The 24258-nt window shown below is 41.5% G+C and overlaps 1 protein-coding gene across 1 annotated transcript in view; it reads right to left on the bottom strand.

Annotated features, from left to right (window-relative positions):
• Positions 1-1223: 1223 nt before the first annotated feature.
• The window catches only part of ANXA10 (annexin A10), a 33954-nt gene continuing 10919 nt past the window's right edge, over positions 1224-24258 (bottom strand). Inside the window, exons 4-12 of the mRNA XM_033060703.1 lie at positions 18764-18877; positions 9416-9506; positions 8968-9047; positions 5579-5632; positions 5367-5460; positions 3926-4021; positions 3223-3281; positions 2067-2189; positions 1224-1292 (exon numbers count right to left, since the gene is read on the bottom strand). Coding sequence (XP_032916594.1) covers positions 1224-1292; positions 2067-2189; positions 3223-3281; positions 3926-4021; positions 5367-5460; positions 5579-5632; positions 8968-9047; positions 9416-9506; positions 18764-18877 — 780 coding nt within the window. The remainder of the gene's footprint in view (positions 1293-2066; positions 2190-3222; positions 3282-3925; positions 4022-5366; positions 5461-5578; positions 5633-8967; positions 9048-9415; positions 9507-18763; positions 18878-24258) is intronic.

Raw genomic sequence — 24258 nt, 5'->3', positions numbered from 1 at the left:
GGAGCGACAGGTGCGAACGGCACAAAAGTAACCGCGTCTTTGTGCAGCAATGCTTTATTCACGGACTGCCCCTGCAGAAAGTACCTGTCTAAACACATCACTTGGGCACCGTGTGGCGGCGGGAGAGAGGCCACGGGCAGGTATCCTAATGAACATTACCGCACTTTGCCTGGCTCCTGTTTCCCTAGGAGGCTGACAGGAGGTACGTGGCCCCGGCTGGGAAGTCTCACGGATAGGCTGCCCTGAGCAAACCCGGGCTATTTAAACCTCGGGTCTCGTTTGTCACGTTTCTCCCTGGGGCGAGGACGCGCGGCCGGGCTCTGCCGCTTTTCCTTGCTGCTGTGGGAACTGCTGTCTCAGATTGTTCGCAGAGAGCGCTGCATCCTTCAACCTCACTCGGAGGTGCAGTGTTACCCACTAGGAGTCAATTATTGAATTGTGCCGGGATCCTAGGGCATCCTGGACATACCTCCATGTTCTGAAGGTAAATATTCAATTAATGGTTAAAATGAGACGGGTAAAAACGGAATTCAGAGTTTAATCCTCTGGAACTTCTCTGCTTAAAGCTAAGTGGTGCTTAGTCTTCCAGGTTTCCCAGCGCATGGTACTGGAATGGATGGAGTACTTGATTCTAATTTTTACTTTTGTTTCAAGCAGAATAGGGGAAAGGCCGTTAAGTATCTGAGCTAAGTAAAAGAGAATACAAAAGCACTCTGGTGAGTGACTGATAATAGATGGGGGAGATGCTTAGTCTGATAGTAACTAAAACAATAATGTTCAAGAGCATAAAATATGAGGTGTAAGAGGTAGGAAAGAGAAGGGAAAAATCCTTAAAGGAAGAAATCCTCTTGCTAAAAGTAAATAAAGCAAAATATTTTATTCTCTCCAGTGTGGAAGTGAACAAATTCTTCCAGAGCATGTTGATAAATGTTTAGGATATTGTGACACTAAATGATAAACAAGTGCTTACATGGAGTAATTTTATCACTTGCTCCATTAATTTACATTAATCATAAAACCAGAAATATTAATTAGAACTTGGGATAAAACCATGTTCCTGCCAACGTTTTTTCCTGTCTCAAGAAAGATTTATCATTAGCAAATGTACAGTACAAATTTTGCTGTTCTGTTATGTAAAATAGGGATCTCTTACAGTTAGTGCATTACATATTGCTTCAATTTCTATTTCAAATAGGTTTGCATGGCTTTCAGAGTTCATCTTCTTAATAATCTTCTGTATCACCAGCACAGATAGCAAGTAAAGCACTTTCATAATGCCCTGAAGCAAAATGCTGCAAGGAAAAAAACAACATTTTTGTGATTATAAGTTTTCTGAATTTTTCTTTTCTTGGTGTGTGACAAGGACTAGACTGTTGTAAGGTTTTGTAAAACATTACACTGTTTTCATAAGGATTTTAGGCTGAGATTTTTAAAATTTCACTTGCTGTGGCCTTTGATTGCTTGAGCACCTAGAAACAATCTACCTTTGAATGGCTGGATCAAATCTGTTTATTAATTCTCAAGTTCAGTACTCGAAATTCATGAGTGATTTCGTAAAGTTGCTGCACATTTTGCAGTTGGATTATAGTGACATAAAAAAGGTAGTGTCTTAGCAAGAGACATTTTTTTGTGCAATTAAACAGGGTCAAAGTTTTGTTTTAAGAAACAGACCAAGACTACAAGAGGAACAGGGTTTGTGAAGGTACTGCCGAAGCACAAGGATAAAAACAGATATTTACTTAAATTTTGCACAGAAGTGGTACCAGCCTAGACTTACAGATCAGCATGAGATGTTGTCAATTAGTGTAGAAACCATTTACACAAACTTTTTCAGCACGCACTGTCATGCCCTGTTCATATACACATCTTGCATTGGGTAGGGATAAAATCACAGAGATTGAGTTGATAATTAATTACTCACTTACTCAAATCAAACTGAGCCACAATGTGCTATTGTTTTTATGCCTTGCTGTTTTGTTTGTTTTGTTTTAAAGCAAATGGATAAACAGTGGTACAACCTGTGTGATACCAGTGGTGATTATACGCAGAAGTTTGTAAAAACTTACTTTAATGTCATGGAAGAGTGATTTCCCATATCTCTCTTTGTATCGCTGGCATATGTTCATCAAGTCTATCTCACTTCTGGCAATGAGAATCCTAATAACTGTTTTATTGTGAAATCCAAAGTCCTAAAATGAAAAAAAAAAAAAGAAATGAGAGAAACAATAGTTGGACAATATATGTTTGCCCATCTGTGTATGCTCATACAAATGTTTAACAGATGAAGATATACCCATATCGGATATGTAAGTACATAACGTATAAAAGGTATACCCATAAAGGTATCCTAGATGTTAAAGGCATCTAAGGGTATTATCCTACAGAGTTTTCAAATAATAGAATTCCCCTGAATAACAGGGGATCCTCATATGCCAGTGATTTATCCATATGCTGAAACTTTTAAAAAAGGAAAATGTGACAAGCTTTTGTCAGTATTCTTGGGAATTCAGTTTGTGAGTAGCAGTTGTGACTGTTGTTGTGGAGTCCGTTCAAACTATAATGAGGGCAGTAATCTATTTCACAAAAACTGCTGCCTCGTGATTTCTGTGAGATTTTTAACCATAGCTTTAGAATTTACATAGCTTGTGTTGAGATGTGTTTTAACTGTTTCTAAATAAATTTTCATAATGCAATTGTGTGAAGAATGGGGACATCTAGTGGCACTAAAAAGTCAAAAGAAGTTAACACTTAAAGGATTAAAGAATCTTCATGAAATTCTACAAAGGAGTATGACCATTTGTCTTTATGTAACATTAATTTATTATTTAAGTTTTAGTCATACTTATTAAACTTTGAAGACAAAAAGTTACATAGTAATAATAATGCACATTGAGTTCTGTCATTGAGCAATAGGGGGAGTTACCATGCATAGAAAAAAAGATCTTCAATTAAAAAATTTTTGACAGTTACCAGACAGATAATTTTTTAAGGTATCTAAATACTTAAACTTTTACTTCTACTGCTTAGGCACTTTTACTGCTTAGTTGCTTAGACACTACTGCTTTGAAATTTATGTAGGTAGCAACAGTTTTAAAACACACAATCATACCTTAAAGATCGAAAAGACTGTTTTGTAAGTACTTGTTTAAGAAAAATGAAACAAACAAACAAAAAAAAATAGGGAAGCTTCTTTTTATGGCATGAAGTAAAATGACTACTTACGTGAATTGCATTATAAAGCCTGTAAGCAAAGTAGGAAGGTTTGTCACGAATGCAGAGGACTAGGAGGGAAGAGTTGCAACAGGTTAACAGAAGATTATTATAAAATAATTTCTTTAGGCTTTTGACTCCTTGAAATATAAAGCTGGGTAGTGCTGTCCACGCCTCAGGTTAAAATTAAGCTACCAATATTCACTAATACAACTATATTTATAATTTTGAAAGTTTGGTGGAGGTCCTCATTGCTGTTCCATCAAAGGGCCTGTTAAGTATCAGTGAATACACTCACATGTCTTATATGTAGAAATCTTTTTGTTGTTACTCTATAAATAAAAGATAAATGTACATAAAGCTTGAAACTTATTTATATACCACCAAAGTCCTAAAAACATGGCTGGTTAATTAATGTGTGTAAGATCAGCTGGAAATGTGGTTATCATTGAGCACACAAAATTTGTTATCAAATAAAGTAGATACTGGTTTTGCTCAGTCAGATGCTAGTGTTACATAGATACATTTTTAGATTTATACAAACATGGGAAAGTAGTTTAAATATTCTTTTCTAATTATCTCTGAAAATTTAATTGCACAATATGGAGGTTAAAGTGGATAAAATATCAAAAAAATAATATTCTTGATGCACAAGCGATAATATACTAGAATTTATTAAGAGTCTGCTGCTAGTAAAATAATATCTTTACATTACCTATTGCAACCAGTAATTCTTGAAAGTATCCATCGTAACATTCATTGATGGCATCTACTATGTCTTGCCCAGAGATACTTTGGAACTCCTGGAAAACTTGAGGAGGGATGGAAAAAAAAATCTTGTTTTATTCTAGTTCATTAATAATGATCAACTTTTCTTTTTCCCTTTGTCTCTCCCTAGTACTATTACTATTGAGTTTATTTTTTACTGTTATTATTCTCAGTGTTTCATTATGTTTATATTGCCCAGGTCTGAAACCTGTCCTCTAGGACATTCTCCCCCTGGATTCTTCAGCCTACAGTCTAAAATGAATGTGTGGCACATATCTAGCAACATCTGTTTATGACACTTTTAAGAATGTCCTGCTAGCAAAGACAACTTCTTTGTTTGACTTGGCTAAAACTGGCAAGATTCATGTATTGTGGCAAGGAGCCAAGACTTGCATGACGTGCACACTTACTGCAAGATGCAGATATGCAGACATGCAAATATCCAGGGTGTGCTTTCTCTATTAGGGAAAGAGGAAAATTCTTTTTGTTCTGACTATAAAACTTATGGAGGCCTATAGTACAGGCAGGGCCCTCAGATCTCAGGAAGAGAGTGGAACATAGAGCAGGTGTGTTAATCCTTTCATCGTCAGCTGAATGAATTTGTTGATTCATGATAGCAAATGAATTCTAAGCTACTGTTGGAAGCTGACGTAAGAAATGCAGTTGGCTGCACAGTGATAAAGTTGTCAGCGGACAGGCTGTTTTTCTGCTGCAGAGCAGAAACTCAAACTTGCCACTGGATAAAATAGGTTTATTTTCTACAATGGAAGATTTGGATAACTCACGTAAATTTAGCTCACGTAAAGTTCCTGCAATCTGTAGCTACGTCTGATTTTCTATTTTAAATAAAAATGACCCTTACGTTTCTGTGTTTATGTTCATTACGGGAGAGCAGATGTGAACACTGAAGTGCGCCCAACAAAAACTTCTGTGGGGAAAAGCTTTAACACAGCAATGTGTTTCCGTGTGCAGACATTTGTTGAAAATAATCCATCCAGCTCTGCCAAGGTGTTTTCCCTCATAAGGGCTGCTTAGGAAAAATTAAGTTAAGAAAAGTCTCCCTCATCCTGTTGTGTCATCTGTTGACTCAGTGCAGCTGTAGCATTTGCCTTTCTTTGATCATGCATTCTTCTCTGAGTTATTAGGCATCCTCATGCCTGTCTGTTCTGTCTACAGCTGTCAGTAGTCATCGGGCAAAGTTCAGTTTTGCATTACTTACAAATTCCCACTAACATCAGTGGGAGTCTGAGATCTCCAACAGTTCACACTTGGTTTCAGGCTAATGTCCTGCTGCACACTAACTGTCTTGGTATGCAAAGCATGGCTTTCTTAGCAAGTCACATTTTTCCTTTCCACTCTGTATTCAAACAGCTGAACTACTGGATTACCCATCCACAACTGCTGGTGACTCCTGTTGCAGAGAATCATTTGCAGCATGTTTTTGTGTTCACCTGTCTTCTGCTGACATGCCTCCCATAGAATCTAATATATCAGAAAAATGGGGGAAAAGAAAGTATTTTAAGTAAGTTCCAAATCACTTTTCAACATCTGTTTTCTGTTTTTTGAAGTGTTTGAGAACTTCACATCTGAGCATATTTACCATTGCATCCTGAGCAGCTGTAGAAGGGTCTGCATATCCTTCCATCCTTGTTCCCTGAGGGAACAAAAGAGATACATATTCTTCAAAAGTTAAATTCTGAACCAATGTAGGAATATAAAGCTCTCTGCATATGAAGCTGTGTTGAATTTCTTGAGATAACATATATAGGCTTTTGGGTGGGATCAGTATATTGCATGGTTGAATTTGTAAATGTGGACAATGTCTTCAAATTGTCACATTATATCTTAATTTTCTTTAATGAGAAGAATTTTGGAATGACAATCTTGTGAGAAGACAGTGTGAGGGAAGTGGAAAAACCGATCCCATTTTTAGTCCTATTTTAAATAAGCTTTTACCTGACCACCACGATCTCATCACCATTTTCAGAATTATGAATGTTATATTGTTTATTCTAATACGCAATTCTGAGGGGAAAACAAGGATAGGAGTAACGTTTGCCGTTCACTGATTAGTTCTTATCAATATGCATATTACCAGAAGAACAATTTCTCAAGTTATTTTTCTTCCTGCACAACCGTAGGAACAAGCTCCTCAAATAATGGGGATTTTGCTTATAATCATTGTCTAAAATTAAGATCCAAGACTAGGAAATGGTTTGACAAACTTTGATACACAGACCCCAAAAGAATACTTCTAATTTTCCCATACATTTAATAGCTTTTCAGTTACACAAACCAAGCTAAATTCTTTAGTAAACACATTATGATCTGAATTATATAGTCAGAAAAAGAGAAGAGCGCGCTACTTTTGGAATTGCTTTTATAGCCATAGTCATCTTGTAAGGATACAAATCAGCCTTGTTTGTAGAACTCTTAAGAATCTGAAACTCATGTAATTATTGCCTTAATAATATGAGCTTGAAGTAATTTACTTAAAAATTTACTGTCAGGTTACCTTATATGTGAAGGAGTGGATTAAAATTGGGTATTGGCTGTCAGCTTGTAGAATGACTTATTTGTAGTTCTTTTTTGTTAAAAATGTTAATTTACATGTTAATTAAATGGTGAGAATTTCACACAGTGAAATTTCTAGCAGTAAGATAAATTATCTGAGGTGGATTATGATGGAATGACTGCATAAAATTGCATACACAAGAAAGCAACAGAATAATGACGGGACAGTAAACAATAAAATAATTTCAGTAATACTCTACATGAGTCAAATGCCCACTTTCTCTAGTAAAATTTGTATAATTGTATTTTAAATTGCAGAAAATTACCATATTTCAATTACAGTAATTTCACGACTATAAGGCGCACCCTTTTGACTAAAATTTTCCCTCGAACCCGGAAGTGCGCCTTATAGTCCGGTGCGCCTTATCTGATGTACAAAGTTGCGAAATTTGCCAAACCGAAAGTGTGAGCTGTGAGCCGTGGGAGGAGCCGGCAGTGCCACGGCAGCCGGCTGGAGGTGGGCACAGGGGCCCGCGGCACCGCCCCTGCCGGGTGAAGGTGGGCCCGGGGGCCCGCGGTGCCGCCCCTCCCAGGTCCAGGTAGTCCCGGGGGCCCATGGCTGCTGGGTGAATGCGGGCCAAGGGGCCATGGCATCCCCCCTCCCGGGTCCAGGCAGTCCCGGGAGCCCATGGCTACCGGGTGAAGGCGGGCCAAGGGGCCATGGCATCCCCCCTCCCGGGTCCAGGCAGTCCCGGGAGCCCATGGCTACCGGGTGAAGGCGGGCCCGGTGACTCGTGGCACCACCCCTGCTGGGTACAGGTGGGCCTGGGGGCCAATGGCTGCCGGGTTGAGGCGGGGCCTCAGCCAGCAACCCTGCGGGGGGAGCTGGGGGCAGAGCCTCGCTGCAAAAAAAAAGTGCGCCTTATAGTCCGGTGTGCCTTATCTGATCCACAAAGTTGCGAATTTTACCGACTCCTGGGGGGTGTGCCTTATAGTCTGGTGCGCCTTATGGTCATGAAATTACTGTAATACGCAAAAAAGAGAATTAGGATGAAATCCGTTTGTCTCAGACTAGAATATTAATTAGCCTGAATTTGAAACTCTTTTAACTCTGTTAGTTTCTTTAGGAAGGACCATAACCTATAACTTCTAATCTGCCTCAGGCTGGACATGAAAACCGTAAATGCAATACTATAGCAATTGAATAGTTTGCTCTGCATACGTGGAGCATGTTTACTTCTCTCAGTAGTCTGATTTAATAGAGATCAAATCAGAGGTTCTCTGCAAAAACAAAGCATTTAAGGGTGGAAATGTTGCATGGTTATAGAACTAGAAAAGGTATGTTTTAATGGCATATCAATGAGTTTGAATATAAGATAATATGCAAGCATGAGTGATTTAACTAACAATCTTAAGAAGTACACAGTATAACTGAGTCAAGTTGAAATTTCCTACAACTCTTTCCTTATTTTTAGTGAAACAGCAGATTTCGTTAGCCATAAAATTGCTGATTTTAGGCGTTTTTATCAATATCTAGAGTTTAAGAAAATTAGGACTAGTAATGTGTAATCTGAGATTATTTTAAATTTGGTTGGTTTGATGGGTAAGGTATGTCTCATGGTTTTAATAATTATGAGAAGTGTGGTTGCTTAATTTCTAGTTCTTTGTTTTTAAGCAAGAAAGATGTTTCATTATTAGGGAAAAAAAACATCCAGCATGAGAAAAAAAATATTTCCTGTTTATGACGTCTACTTTTGAAACTTCTTTTTTACCTCAGTGAAGCCAGCCTACTGTTATTTCAAATTTGTGTAAGAATTTTTTCCCCAAGCATGTATTATATGAAAGTACAGATACACCTTGTATATGCTGTTATCCCATGGCAGTCCTTAATTTTTTGTTACTCTGGTTTACAAAAGATTTAAAAGATAATGAACACAGTCTCTACAATGAGAATGACAAGGATGACCACTCTGTTGTATAAAGTGATAAAACTACAAAAGTCAGTATGTGAAAGTATTACTTTGCTTTTGTGCTAGCATTTTGTGATTTAGCATATCCAATAGCACAGAGAGCATTGTATTTTAAACAGTGATTACATAACATTTGACTGGTTTATGATATATTCTGATAACTGAGAAAATACATGCTTTCAAAAATGACACTCACATTTGTACATGGAAGTAGGCTCATTTTGAGATGAGACGGAGCAAAGGGTCAGCAGTTGAATACCAATGGGACTTTATAAAATAATCTGTTTACCTTTGCTTCCATCTGATATCCAAAGTCTAATTAAGAAAATGAAGGAATTCAGTTTCTCTTCCTCATCAACTTCCCTCCTGCCTCTTGTTTAAAAGCGCAGCCCCACTAAACTAGGTTTAATCACGGTCACCTTAAAATGTAAAACTTATCAAATACTATTGAAAGTCATTATGACTTTTTTAGAAATGTAAGTCATAGTTCTTGGTTTCACAGTACCTGAGCAAGGTTCATGAGTGTATCTCTGAAGTGACCTGAAGTCTCAGAATCGATATCTTGTTGAAGATCGGTATTATATTCTAGATTAAACCAAAAACATATAATCTAAATCACAAATGAATATACTCTAAATAGTATTATGACGATTATCAAATAAAGAATGAATGGGCTTATTCTATTCCAGTGTAACCTGGGCAGGTTCTACAAGGACCTGGATGTGGATCTGGCACTTCTGTCTGGCCCTGCTGGGGGCCCTCAGCCACTGTTCCCTTTGACCTTCCCACCCACCATAGTGCTTTAGCCTTTTGTTTATAGTTATGGGAGAGGATGTGGGAAGGGAACCAGTCTGTACTGAGGAGTCATTTTTGTAGTTCTGTTCCTTTGTATGCGCTAATACCTCCGGAACACAGAGTACAGCTGCTACTCTGCATTTGGTAAAAAAGCTTACGCATTAGGTAGGCTTCTTTAATCTGGAAGAGCTCCATATTTGATCTTGAGGCTAATATGTCAATTAGACATTTTTCTTCTGTGTCTACTCCCTGTATGGAAAGAAGTAAATATGAAAAATGTTGTGTAGTAGGAACCCCAGTTTTTAAAAGAAAACAGTGCTGTCCTTATCAGAATTAACAAAATAATAGCAGTTTGTGCAGTGTCCTTTTGCATATTTTACCTGTTTAAATTACTTTAATAGTAAAACCCTGTATTCAAATATATTTTTAAATCTGAATGTCAACATGTACATTAGCAAGTGGGAAATGAAGCAAGACTAGTGTTGATAGAAACATAATGGGAATAATTTTAGAACTTTGGTAATAATTATTGTTTAATGAAAGAAATCAGATGCAAAGATTGAGAATATATCCCTAGCAAGTGTTCAGGAAACCTGAAGTAGACATGAGCATAGATATTATGTTGGTCTTATCATCTTCCTTTTTTTTTTTTTTTTTTTTTTTTTTAATGTGTTTAGGAATGCTGCAGTCTGTAATATCTAGCATACATCTTGGTATTAAAGGAACACCTGATGGAGTCCATGTAGTGCTGCAAATTACTGTATTTTCCCAAAGGGTTTCAATTAATTTTATAAACTTCAATTGACATAACATATGGTGCATATGCTGGTTTTGATATGCACATGGATAGTGTTAATGAGCATTCTGCATTTAGGATAAAGGGAGACCATAAGAGCCCATAGATACACATGGACTGGTTTTTTTTTTTGTCTTGGCTATGAGAATACAGGTCAAGATAGAATACTGTAAGAAAGTTCATGTTTGATCCACATTTAGGAAAAAATAAATTTGGGGAATTTTGTCAATGATGTTTATGGAAGACATGATTCCTTTTTTAGCAATGGTATTTCATATTCCTTTTAATGCCAATGCTAATAAAGACATACCAGTAGCTCTAAAAAATGATTTAAAGGTCTGGAGAACAAGGAAAAACTATTAACTCCTTTTTTGTGGGGGACAGAATTCTCAAAATTGGCAGGATAAATCATCTTCCCCAAAGTCATGTAATCTGTATCTTGCTTGTGACAGCAAGAAAATTGTGAGAGTAGGAAATATTCATGGAAAGAAAAGGAAAGCAGTGTTGAACTCTGATATGCCTTCCTGTCTTTTAGGAGTTGGCAATTCAGGAATTTCCTGAATTATTCTATATATCTATATCTATATATCTGTATATATACTTATTAGTTATTATTATATATGTAATTATATATAATTTGAATATATTTATTATTTTAGAAGAATTAATATTTTCAATATCCGACAGTCAGCCTGATTTCAAAGAATATAAGAATATATTGTAGTCCTCTATGAACTAAGTTGTTTTCTGGGGTTACAATACAGGATGTGATAAAAGGTATCTATTCTGTCACCATCTGTTGAGGGTGGGGGCGGTGATCCTTATCTCTGTGGGAGATGTTCTGCTATGGACCATCCATTGAAGCCAGGCGGGGCATTGTTCTTTATCTTTTCACAGCTCACCCTTCCTCCAGGGAGATATCTTCTGCTAATGGCCCATTGAGTCTCACTGTGTGACTGTTAAAATTACAGTAATTTCATGATGATAAACCGCACCATTTTGACAAAAATTTTGGTCCGAACCTGAACTGCGGCTTATAATCAGGTGTGGCTTATATATGGAAAAAGAACGAAAAGTTGCTGTTTTAGTTAGGAGGACAGGTGTCTGCTGAGAAAGGCAGGAGCTTCTCTTTGAAATGGAGAATGTAAACCCCCCTCCCTCCAAATTATTGTAATTTCGAAATCAAGCAGCTCTCAGGCAAAAATATGGGAATTAGGAATAACAGTTCTTTTCTAGGGAAATTAAAATAGAAATACAGTACTACAAAGAAACAAACTCCAAACCCTGACAAAGTCAGAGTACAACCTGACACCCTGTCAGGCAGGGTGTTGGTAGCAGTCCCATTAAATGGTGGCTGCATCCTCTTGCAGTGACAGATGTGATTCAGTTGAAGCAGTGCTTCTGTACAAGGTGCAGTTTCCCTCCAGAGGTCCAGTGGTGATGTGGAGAAATCCAGTTTTCCTCTGGAGTCCAGTAGAGAAAGGGGCTCCCTTAGTGTCCAAAAACCTCTGTTTTTATCTTGGTAAGAAATGATGGGCTCTTTCCCCTGGCTGGAGCAACTTCCAATGGGATGAAGTAATTTTATCAGTCACACAGTGGGACTCAATGGGCCATTAGCAGAAAATGACTCTCTGGAGGAAGAATGGGTTGTGAAAAGATAAAGAACAATGCCCTGCCTGGTTTTAATGGATGGCCCATTAACAGAATATCTGCCGTTGAGATAAGGATTACTGCCCCCACCCTCAACAGATGGTGATAGAATAGATACCTTTTATCACACTCTGTATTGTAATGTGGGGCTTATAATCAGGTGCGGCTTATGTATGGACAAAGAATGAAAAATTGCTGACAGCCAGAAGTGCGGCTTATACTCAGTGTGGCTTATAGTCGTGAGATTACTGTACTTCATCCCATTGGAAGTTGCTCCAGCCAGGGGAGAAAGCCCAACATTTCTTACCAAGATAAGAACAGAGGTTTTGGGAACCCCTTTCTCCACTGGACTCCAGAGGGAAACCGGATTTCTCCACATCACCACTGGACCTCCGGAGGGGAGGGAAACTGCACCTTGTATGGGACAGCTGCTTCAACTGAATCACGTTTGTCACTACAAAAGGACTACAGCCGCCATTTAACTGGACTGCTACCAACACCCTGCCTGACAGGGTGTCAGGTTGTACTCTGGCTTTGTCAGTGCTTGGGGTTTGTTTCTTTGTAGTATTGTATTTGTATTTTAATTTCCCTAGTAAAGAACTGTTATTCCTAATTCCCATGTCTTTGCCTGAGAGCTACTTGATTTCAAAATTACAATAATTTGGAGGGAGGGGGTTTACATTCTCCATTTCAAAGAGGGGCTCCTGCCTTTCTTAGCAGACACCTGTCCTCCAAACTAGGACAGATTTTGGCTCCCAACGTGGGGCTCGAGGGCATTGAGTGATAAAAAGAATAACAGTTATTGAACCATCTAATTTTTTGTGCTGATACAGAAACCTCATTAGGTGGCAATATGTTGTCTAGTTTACCCTGGTTTGGGTGGCATGTGGTTGTGGCTGTATTTCTCCCATTTGCAGGTCATTATCTAAACATGAGCCCTATAACTAAGGCTACTGTGGTTGTTATCCAGTTTGCTTTATGGATTAACAAGGTGAGGAATTCATGGATTTTTAAGTTCCTTTGGAAGGCGGGTACATGGATTCAGGGCTATCACACACTTGCTGTATGTTTTTGGAGTTACTTTAATAATGGTACTTACTGTGAGGGAATGACACCAGGGGAAATTTTCTCCCAATCCTTCTCCCAGATTTTTGGGTCTACCCCACCACTTTTTGAAGGGTTCAGATATCCTCTAAATGCAAATTATATACAGTGGCTGGTGTTGCTGATAGGCTTGTCCTACTTAACATTTAGAGATAAGGGGGGATTGAGCTGGATAACAACCCTGATACTTACTCCAGGAAATAGAGATGGTGCTGCAGACATTGACCCTGCCCCAGAGACTAGGGATGCTGCCCCAGAACTTGACCCTGCCCCACAGCCCACCTCAGAAAGAAACCACCCAGAGTGGGTGGGGGTTCTAGTGAAGGAGATATGTGAAATGGGTCAGATAATAAAGGAGTACCTTTCCCCAGCTGGTGAGAGACCCTTCCCCTCCCCTAAAAATGGAGAATCCAATGATGCTGCAGTGGAACATACTAATGTTATGCCTGTCCAGGTGCCAACTAAACTACAGGGGCACTCGCAGCCAGCAGCAGTCGCCCCTGTGGAAACTAGAAAGTCTAAGACAAAAACAAAGCACTTAGACAATAAGGATAATAAAGGCGGGCCCTCACAACAAGCAGAGGAACCAGAGGTTGAGATTGTCACTGAGTCCCTGTTGTATGAAAGTCTCCGTAATCTGCGAAAAGACATTGTATGACGGGGCCGTGAGGCTTTTACAACTTGGTTACTTCGGGTCTGGGACCTTATGGGTGCAGGTGTGCAACTGGATGGTATTGAGGCAAGGAATTTGGGACCTTTGACCCAGGACTCAGGTGTAGATCAGGTATTTGTAAGAGAGACAGGCCCCCTTTCACTCTGTGAGCGACTTTTAATGAGTGTGAGAGAAAGGTTCGTCCACAGGGAAAGAATGCAGGAGCATCACCATAGAAAGCACTGGAAGACCCTTGAGGAAGGGATCCAACAGCTGAGGGAAGTGGCAGTATTGGAGGTACTCTTTGGGAGGGGTGGACAGCATGACAATGACCCTGACAAGGTCAGGTACACAGGACAGATGCTGTGGAATCTGGCAAACCTGAGGCCATCTCAATACACCACCTTCATTGCAACGATTAATGCCGACAACAACCAAGAAACAGTGGGTTCTGTTGCTAACAAGCTCAGAAATTTTGAGAACATGATCAATGACCCAATGCAGGCTCATGTCTCTGCTGTGGTTAAAGAACTCAAAGAGGAGTTTAAGGAGGAGATGAGAGGGATGAGAGAGGAGATGAGGAAATCAATGCAGCACCAGTGCAAGTCACAGGCCCCAAAGTCGGTACCCAGTGCCCCCCAGCTAGGGAGAGAGGGTACACCCCACAAGCTGACCTGTGGTTCTTTTTACGTGACCTTGGGGAAGACATGGGAAAATGGGATGGGAAACCCACTTCTGTCCTGGCAGCATGGGTGCGTCAACTCAGGGAGGGAAACACTAACCAAAGGAGGTCTACTAAAGTGAAGGTAGTCTCAACCTCCATAATCAAGGTGCAGGGTATTACAGAAGGGAGGATAATCTGTCAGACCCACTTGAAGGAACCTCTACTATGTATGCCCAGGAAGGAAATAATAACCAGTGCTAGAGGGGCTCTGCCTCTAGCCAGGGAGAGGCATGAGATAACAGGGTCTATTGGACGGTGTGGATCCGATGGCCTGGCACATCAGAGCTACAAAAACATAGGGCATTAGTTGATACTGGTTCACAGTGTACTCTGATACCATCAGGACATGTGGGGAAGAACCTGTTTCCATTGTTGGGGTGACAGGGGGATCACAGGAATTGACTTTGCTGGAGGCTGAGGTGAGCTTGACTGGGAAGGGGTGGCAAAAACACCCCATTTTGACTGGCCCAGAGGCACCGTGCATTCTAGGCGTAGACTTCCTCTGGAGCGGCTATTACAAAGACCCAAAGAGATACAGATGGGCTTTTGGAAAAGCTGCTGTAGTGGTCGAGGGCATTAAGCAGTTGAACACTTTGCCTGGACTGTCGGAAAACCCATCTGCAGTGGGACTCCTGAAAGTGGAAGAGTAACAAATGCCAATTGCCACCTCAACAGTGCACCGCCGGCAGTACCAGACGAATCGAGATGCCATGATCCCCATCCACAAGATGATCTGTGAGCTGGAGAACCAAGGGGTGGTCAGCAAAACCCACTCACCCTTCAACAGCCCCATCTGGCCTGTGCGCAAGTCTGATGGAGAGTAGAGATTGACTGTGGACTATCGTGCGTTGAACGAAGTGACTCCACCGCTGAGCGCTGCTGTGCCAGACATGCTGGAACTCCAGTACGAGTTGGAGTCCAAGGCAGCGAGGTGTTATGCCACCATTGACATTGCCAATGCATTTTTCTCCATTCCTCTACCAGCAGAGTGCAGGCCTCAGTTTGCTTTCACCTGGAGGGGCATGCTGTGCACCTGGAATCATCTGCCCCAGGGGTGGAAACACAACCCCACTATCTGCCATGGACTAATCCAGGCTGCACTGGAAAAGGGTGAAGCTCCAGAACACCTGCAATACATTGATGACATCATTGTGTGGGGGAACACGGCAGTGGAGGTATTTGAGAAAGGAGAGAAAATCATCCAGATTCTGCTGGGAGCCAGCTTTGCCTTTAAAAAGAGCAAAGTCAATGGACCTACCCGAGAGATCCAGTTCCTGGGAGTAAAGTGGCAAGATGGACGGTGCCAGATCCCCACTGAGGTCATCAATAAGATCGCCAGCAAGAAGGAAACACAAGCTTTCCTAGGTGCCATAGGCTTTTGGAGAATGCACATTCCCGAGTACAGTCAGATTGTGAACCCTCTCTTCCTGGTCACCCATAAGAAGAATGATTTCCACTGGGGTGCTGAGCAGCAGCAAGCCTTTGCCCAGATCAAGCAAGAGATCGCTCATGCAGTAGCCCTTGGCCCAGTCAGGATGGGACCAGAGGTGAAGAATGTGCTTTACACTGCAACCGGGAACCATGGCCTGTCCTGGAGCCTTTGGCAGAAGGTGCCTGATGACACTCGAGGCGGATCTCTGGGATCCTGGAGCTGAAGCTACAGAGGGTCTGAAGCCAATTACACTCCCACAGAGGAGCTCTTGGCTGCCTATGAAGGAGTCCAAGCTGCCTCAGAAGTGATTGGCACGGAAGCACAACTCCTCCTGGCACCCTGACTACCAGTGCTGGGGTGGATGTTCAAAGGAAAGGTTCCCTCTACCCACCATGCCACCGACGCCACATGGAGCAAGTGGATTGCCCTCATCACACAATGCGCCCGTGTCGGAAACCCAAATGGCCCTGGGATTTTGGAGATAATTACGAACTGGCCAGAAGGTGAAAGTTTTGGTCTCACTGATCAAGAGAAGCAGGAACAAGTCACCCGCGCTCAGGAAGCCCCACCGTATAACCAACTGCCAGCAGATGAAACATGATACGCTCTTTTCACCGACGGCTCCTGCCACATCATGGGGATGAACCAGAAGTGGAAAGCAACCGTATGGAGCCCCACACGACAGGTTGCACAAGCTACCGAAGGAGAAGGTGGATCCAGTCAACTTGCTGAACTCAAAGCTGTTCAGCTGGCCCTGGACATTGCTGAAAGAGAAGTGGCCAAAGCTCTACCTTTATACTGACTCATGGATGGTAGCCAATGCTCTGTGGGGTTGGCTAGAAAGGTGGAAAAAGGCAAACTGGCAACATAGAGGAAAACCAGTCTGGACTGCTGATGAGTGGAAAGACATTGCCGCCCGGGTAGAGAAGCTACCTGTGAAAGTTCGTCATGTGGATGCCCATGTCCCCAAGAGTCGGCTAATGAGGAGCACCGACACAAAGAGCAGGTAGATCAGGCCTCAGAGATAGAGGTGTCACGGATAGACTTAGATTGACAACACAAGGGGAAATTGTTCCTGGCTCGATGGACCCATGATGCCTCTGGTCATCAGGACAGAGATGCCACGTATAAATGGGCACGAGACCGAGGGGTGGATCTAACCATGGACAGTATCTCTCAAGTTATCCATGACTGTGATACTTGCACTACCATCAAGCAAGCCAAGCGGGTCAAGCCTCTCTGGTATGGTGGGCGTTGGTCCAAATATAAGTACGGGGAGGCCTGGCAGATTGACTACATCACACTGCCTCAAACCCGCCAAGGCAAGCGCTACGTGCTGACCATGGTGGAAACCACCACAGGATGGTTGGAGACCCACCCTGTGCCTCACGCCACTGCCTGAAACACCATCCTGAGCCATGAGAAACAGGTCCTTTGGAGGCATGGTACCCCTGAGAGAATTGAGTCAGACAATGGGACTCATTTCGAAAACGGCCTTATCAACACCTGGGCCAGAGAACATTGAATGGATATTTCATATCCCTTATCATCCACCAACTGCTGGGAAAGTTGAACGGTGCAACGGGCTGCTTAAGACCACACTGAAAGCACTTGGTGGGGGAACTTTCAAGAATTGGGAAATGAACTTAGCAAAGGACACCTGGATGGTCAACACCCAAGGGTCCATAAATCGAGGTGGTTCTGCCTAGTCTGAACCCTTGCACACAGTGGATGGAGATAAAGTCCCTGTAGTACGCATGAAAGGTATTTTAGGAAAGACTGTTTGGATTAGTCCCACCACAGGCAAGGACAAACCCATCCGTGGGATTGTTTTTACTCAAGAACCTGGTTACACTTGGTGGGTAATGCAGAAAGATGGAGAAACCCATTGTGTACTGCAGGGAAACCTAGTCTTAAGTGAGAACAGTGTGTAAGGTTTTATTATGCAGATGGTAATAGAATAAGGAGTGGATAATGTCTTGGGTTACAATACAGGATGTGATAAAAGGTATCTATTCTATCACCATCTGTTGAGAGTGGGGACGGTGATCCTTATCTCCGTGGGAGATGTTCTGCTAGTGGACCATCCATTGAAACCAGGCAGAGCATTGTTCTTTATGTTTTCACGACTCACCCTTCCTCCAGAGAGGTATCTTCTGCTAATGGCCTATTGAGTCCCACTGTGTGACTGATAAAATTACTTCATCCCATTGGAAGTTGCTCCAGCCAGGGGGAAGGGCCCAACATTTCTTACCAAGATAAGAACAGAGGTTTTGGGACACTAAGGTAGCCCCTTTCTCCCCTGGACTCCAGAGGAAAACTGGATTTCTCCACATCACCACTGGACCTCTGGAGGGAAACTGCACCTTCTACAGGACAACTTCTTCAACTGAATCACATCTGTCACTACAAAAGGACTACAACCACCATTTGATGGGACTGCTACCAACACCCTGCCTGACAGGGTGTCAGGTTGTACTCTGGCTTTGTCAGTGCTTGGGGTTTGTTTCTTTGTAGTATTGCATTTCTATTTTAATTTCCCTAGTAAAGAACTGTTATTCCTAATTCCCATATTTTTGCCTGAGAGCTACTTGATTTCAAAATTACAATAATTTGGAGGGAGGGGGTTTACATTCTCCATTTCAAAGAGGGGCTCCTGCCTTTCTTAGCAGACACCTGTCCTCCAAACTAGGACAGTTGGGCTTTTGGTCTCCATGATGCCCAATGTGGGAATGAATTTCACCATTTAATGACCTGGTATTTAAGAATTTAAGTATTGATCTTTAGAAAGGTGAAGCCTTAGTGCATGGTACTGGTGTGGAAATAAATTTGGTTTGTAACATACATAAATGCTTGCAAAAACAGCATCTTACATTTCCCTGTATAAATACTTCTTCATTTACCATGAGTGTTAAATGGATTGTATTTGTTTCATGACAAGGATATTACTGCTTTTAGCATACCAATGAATAAACTTGCAATAGCACTGTATTTCTGATGACTAGTGGACTAGGTGATAGTACGCTACTCCAGTGTACTAGCTTTCAGTAGTTTATCAACTAATGAAATGTAAAAAATAAAATTTCATGTATGTTCAGTACTCTAATTAATGACTGCAACTCTAAGCAATTCTGACTATGAAAATTACCTTCAAGGCATGCCAAAGCTCGTGGGCATCATAGGAGGCAGGTGGATACATCAAGCCAACCATAACTTCTTTAAAGTGATGCGAGAGATTCTCTTTTAGGTCTGTTATCAGATCCTTGAAAAGAAAAAGAAAGTGCACAGTCAGGATTATGTCTATAGGCACACTTCGTTAAGACAGCTTAAAAAATTATTAGTGGTTTTCTCTGTAAATGATTAAGGATGAACTGCCAAAGATGAACTCCGGCTAAGAGTAAGTAAAAAAATATTGTTTTAAACAGTACATACTTGTTCTACTAGTATGAGCGCAATGAGAATGGCTGTACAACCCAGTAGGCCACAATGGATTGTTGGTTCATTAGAACAGAGAAGAAAATGCAGATATTTAAGTACAACTATTACTTAAAGTCTTGTGAAACTGAGTATCACAGCAGACCATCTGCAGCTTCCCTTAACATATTCCCTGTGAGAATCTAAGAGAGGTAAGCACCTTTGGAAGATGAATCTCGTAAAACACAGTTGGTTTATTTTGATTTTTTCAGTGTTACTATATGAATAATTTAAGAAAAATAATCTGTAATACTCCTAGTATATAAAAATATCAGCTTTGGAAAGCTGGAAAATTATGTGCTTCAATTCAGTTATATTTTACATTCAAACTGAATTCACTACTTTTGGTAGATGCTGTATCAATAACATGGAACCCCCCTTTTCCTCTTCATATTTCTCAGTTCTTTCTTGCCAGATTGCTGAGTAATGGATCACAGTTTCCTTCCCATTCTCTCCATTCCTAGTAGCATCCTTCAAAACACTGCAAATGCCAAAAGCTTGTTAGCTTACTGTTGATGTTTCCTGTTTCTGATTGAGGACACTTATGCAGTCTTTTTGTTGTTTGTTTATGTGCAGCACTAGACACCTGTAAGATATGTTCTAATCTATGTCTGAATTGAAAGGCATGCCAGAAACTTTTCCCATTATATGAACTAGTATGTTTCCAGAGCTGTATTTTTTTTCAGGCCTGTACTTTGATACATTTCTGAATATAATTAATTTAATAGCTGGAGTAGCAATGAAGGATGACATATCCATATTAAAAATTTAATTTATGATGAAGAAACATACGGAGTCTTCAGTGAATGTACTTTAGATTCATTTGACAACCACTAAACCACACATGGAGTAGAAATAAATTAATTAAGACATTTTACTTCTGACAACATGCCTGTGGGAAAATGGATTAATAATACAAATGGATACTACTTAAAAATTACTCCTGCAATCAGAACTAAGGGAAATATTGGAAATAAGAAAAGACAACTCTAAGTTTTCATTATTTTAATTTCCTAATCATCTTTGATGTAAGAAATCCTTGAAGGCTAATTGTAAGAAGGAATCTTAAAACTTCTCTATATGTCTGAATCATGCAGCTAGTGCAGGACTTTTAACAAGTTTTTTTAATATTTCTCTCCTTCTAACGTGTCCCAATTTATATTTGTCTAATGAATAGGCATAGTGGTTGCTATATTGAGGAGACTGAAGTGAAATAAAGAGGGCGAAAGGATTGGACCAACAGGTTTACCATAAAAACTGAGAAGGTTAAAGCTGCTGTTACCTTTCCGCATCTCTGTCCTGTGGTGTTTTCCACTCATAAACTGGGATTGCCAAATGGTGCATTTTCTCAATGCAATATAACCAGTGGGTCAAATTACAGCCAGGGAAGTGCAATGTGTGCTAAAGTATCTTTCAAAGCACAAACTGGAGCAATTCAAGGCAAGATACATTGCATTCTTGGTGGGGTTTTTTTAGAAATTGTCAAGAGTATCATGATGAATCTTGCACTGTAATGTGTACCCAGTGCTTAATGAATTCATTTGAATTAAAATTGTGGGTGTATTGGAGTTTGTTCCATGATTTTTAGAATATTCTGTAGCCCATTGCTAGAATATGAAAAGTTTTCTTGCCTTTCCCTTCTATTGTTATTCATAGATTTAGAGACTGAGATTCTTAAAAAGGGCGTCTGAGGTTTTCTTTGGCTTTTTTCTTTCTTCCAGGTCTTTAGGTCTCTGTCAACTGGCTTTATAGCACTTCATGTTGACTCATATGGCTGAAAGAGGTATGAATTTAAAGGTGGTGTGTTTTCAGAGGGGCTTACTGATTTTTTTTAATATTTTTATTTTTTATTTGAAAAGAAGAACCAATTACATTAGTGGTGAATAAGTCAATGATTGTTCTCTGTGAATATGAAATAACTGCATTCCTTAAGGACATTTGCTAATTGTTTATTGTGATAGTGTGTAATCTCGAGATCATCCTCATGTATCAGAGGGCAGAAATTAAAGATAAAAACATGATATGAAGCATTTAAACATTTTCCCTTGTTAAAAGTGTTGGGTTCAGTTGATACATTGTAGAGAAAAGGTTAAAACAAACCAGCCAGCTATGGATGAAGTAGAGAAGGACTGTCCCATGATAAAGGAGATAAAGGAACACTTGGAAAGAGTGGGCTTGGGTGCCTCTTGTCACAGGCACCTTTGGAGAGCTTGACATACTTTCTTTTTCTATAAGTAACATTAAAACTCAGTGAGGAATATTGCACAGATAAACACTGAACTTATGTGGTTTGCGTGTGTGATGGTAACCTAGTAGGTACCTCATAATGAAAAAACAGGTTTCATAATTTAGGTGCATTGATTTCAGTCATTGTCACAGTCTTCGGAAAGTGGATAGCTGCGATTCAGTTATTGGTTTTTTATGGTCTCTATAAAATACACTTATTTATTCAAGGCTACATCTAAAATGTCACTTATTGTGTGTTTAATTTTTTCTAACAGTCCAAATAAAGTCATTGATCTCCTGGAGATGAGTAACAACACAAAATCAACCCACTACACTACTTAAATCCAGCTCTTTTTCCTCCATTTCTAGGATAGTAAATGGGTGTTTGAGCTTATTCAGGGGTCAGTGGTTTTGAGGTGTTTTAGCATAGAGTTGGCACAAAGGTTGTCTCTAGAAAATTTGGCTACCCGAAGAAAACAATACACTGTTCTGCTGGTAAATGAACTGGTGGTGTAAAAGCACCACATAATGTAGAGTTTTTTAATGAACTCTTTCTAGTTTGCCCTAATTAAGAAAGATAATTCTGTGGTAACATTTGTGCAAACTCATTGTTCTCACTCTTGCTGATCGATTCAATGACAACCAGACACTGGCCTTCAAGGAATTTTCTGGTGAGCCCTTAGTTTTATAGGCTTCAGGAAATGAAGAAAACTGGATTTTGTTGTAGGTATTTGTCTGGCTTCTTTCAGGAGAAGGGCATGTTTAGTCAATTTAATCAAATAGTATCTATTTTCACACTGTGCTTTTCATGACTTTCACAGGAATTATGCAAAAGGTATTACTATTATTTTTGTCCTTATATTGCTGTAGCAACTAAGGAAAATGCAGGCATTGCAACTTTCCCAAAGTTAGTTGGTTAGAAACAGTAGATCTGGAAATAGAATGAAAAATATCTCTGTGTATGTTTAAGAACTCAGATAACAAAAATTACATTGTTATATACAGTAAGTATACATAAAATACAGTAATTTCATGATTACAAGCCGCACCATTTTGACTACAGTTTTGGTCCATATCCGGAAGTGTGGCCTGTATTGCAGAGTGGCTAATATATGAACAATATTCTAAAAGTTGCCAACACGGAAGTGAGAGCCCACGGCAGCCCCAAGCCAAGCTGGAGCCCGACTGGCCCTGCCAGAGGTGGGAAAGCCTGGCAGAGACGGGGCCAGCAGTGCGGGGGGCGGGTGGCAGAGCCCGAGCCAGCAGCGCGGGGGAGCCCAGCAGAACTGGGGCTAGCAGCGTGGGGGAGCCTGGCGGCACAGGGGAGCACAGCAGAAGCGGGAAGCCCGTTGGCACGGGGAAGCCCAACAGAACCGGGGCTAGCAGCATTGGGGAGCCCAACAGCACAGGGAAGCCCAGCAGAACCAGGGCTAGCAGTGCGAGGGAGCCCAGCAGAACCGGGGCTAGCAGTGTGGGGCTGCCCGGCAACGCGGGGAAGCCCAGCAGAACTGGGGCTAGCAGCATGGGGCTGCCCAGCAGAACTGGGGCTAGCAGCGTGGGGCTGCCCAGCAGAACCGGGGTAGCAGTGCAGGGGAGCCCAGCAGAACCAGGGCTAGCAGTGAGGGGGAGCCCGGAGGCGCGGAACTGCCTGGCAGCGCGGGGAAGCGCAGCAGAACCGGGGCTAGCAGTGTGGGGGAGCCCTGCGGAACCAGGGCTAGCAGCATTGGGGAGCCCGGCAGAACCGGGGCTAGCAGCGTTGGGGAGCCCGGCAGAACCGGGGCTAGCAGCACAGGGGAGCCCAGCAGAACCGAGACCAGCAGCGTGGGGGAGCCCAGCAGAACTGGGGCTGGCAGCGCAGGGAAGCCCAACAGAACCGGGGCCAGCAGCACTGGGGAGCCCGACAGCGCAGGGAAGCCCAGCAGAATCTGGGCTAGCAGTGTGGGGCTACCCGGCAGCGCGGGGAAGCCCAGCAGAACCAGGGCTAGCAGTACAGGGGAGCCCAGCAGAACTGGGGCTAGCAATGTGGGGGAGCCCAGCAGAACCAGGACCAGCAGCGTGGGGGAGCCCGGTGGCGCGGGGGCCGGCAGTGCCAGCCAGGGCGAGCAAATGTGGTGACGGCAGTGCAGGCGGCGGGGTGGGGGTGAGCGAGAATGGCGGTGGCGGCGTAGTGCTGAGCTGGGCCACCCAGCCTCGTCGGCAAGCATGAGCAGGCCGAGCCTGCCTGGCCCCAATCTGAGCCGGTAAACACCGCTATGCCGCGATTCTGTTACTAATTGGCACATTTGTGAAAGTTGCACACGGATTCTTGCTACGAATGAAAGTGCGGCTAATAATCCATTGCGGCTTATGTATGGACGGGGACCTAAACGTTGCCAACACCCTGGAAATGCGGCTTATAATCTGTGCGGCTTGTAATCGTGAAATTACTGTACTTTTTTTTAAAGTAACTTTTTATATTTTAAAATGTTTTCAACACCTTTCAAGGATTCTTAACTTTCACATTAAGCAGCTCAGAAGAGTATTGTACTTAGTGTGTAGATAGGATTACATGGAATGAGGTGTGAGAATGTCAGTGCTTGAGATGTGAACATTAATCATTACGTAAAACAAAAGTCCAGTAAATCTCTGTCTGGTGTTTTTCTTTGGTTACAATACTATTTTATTATTTGCTCCAAAAACTTGAAAAACATATTTCAGAACCCCCAAAATCACATAAAGGAAGAAATAAGTCTTATTAAGTTCAAAAATTTTAGGGTGGTCAATAGAGAAGAGTGGACTGTAGAAAAAGGAACTTTTCCTGTCCTTTTCTAACTCTCTGTGTGGCAGACAACACTTCTGCTGTAGAAATGACAACATGATACCATCAGAGGTATTGATAGCCAACAAGCAGTGTTGTGCCAACCTGTTGTGCCAGCGAGCTGTCTGACAGGCTTGTGATTCCAG

This window comes from Catharus ustulatus, chromosome 5, assembly GCF_009819885.2.
Source record: "Catharus ustulatus isolate bCatUst1 chromosome 5, bCatUst1.pri.v2, whole genome shotgun sequence".
Classification (NCBI taxonomy): Eukaryota; Metazoa; Chordata; class Aves; order Passeriformes; family Turdidae; genus Catharus; species Catharus ustulatus.
Note: the sequence above shows the minus strand (reverse complement) of the source record. Positions and strands in the feature narration are given on the sequence as shown.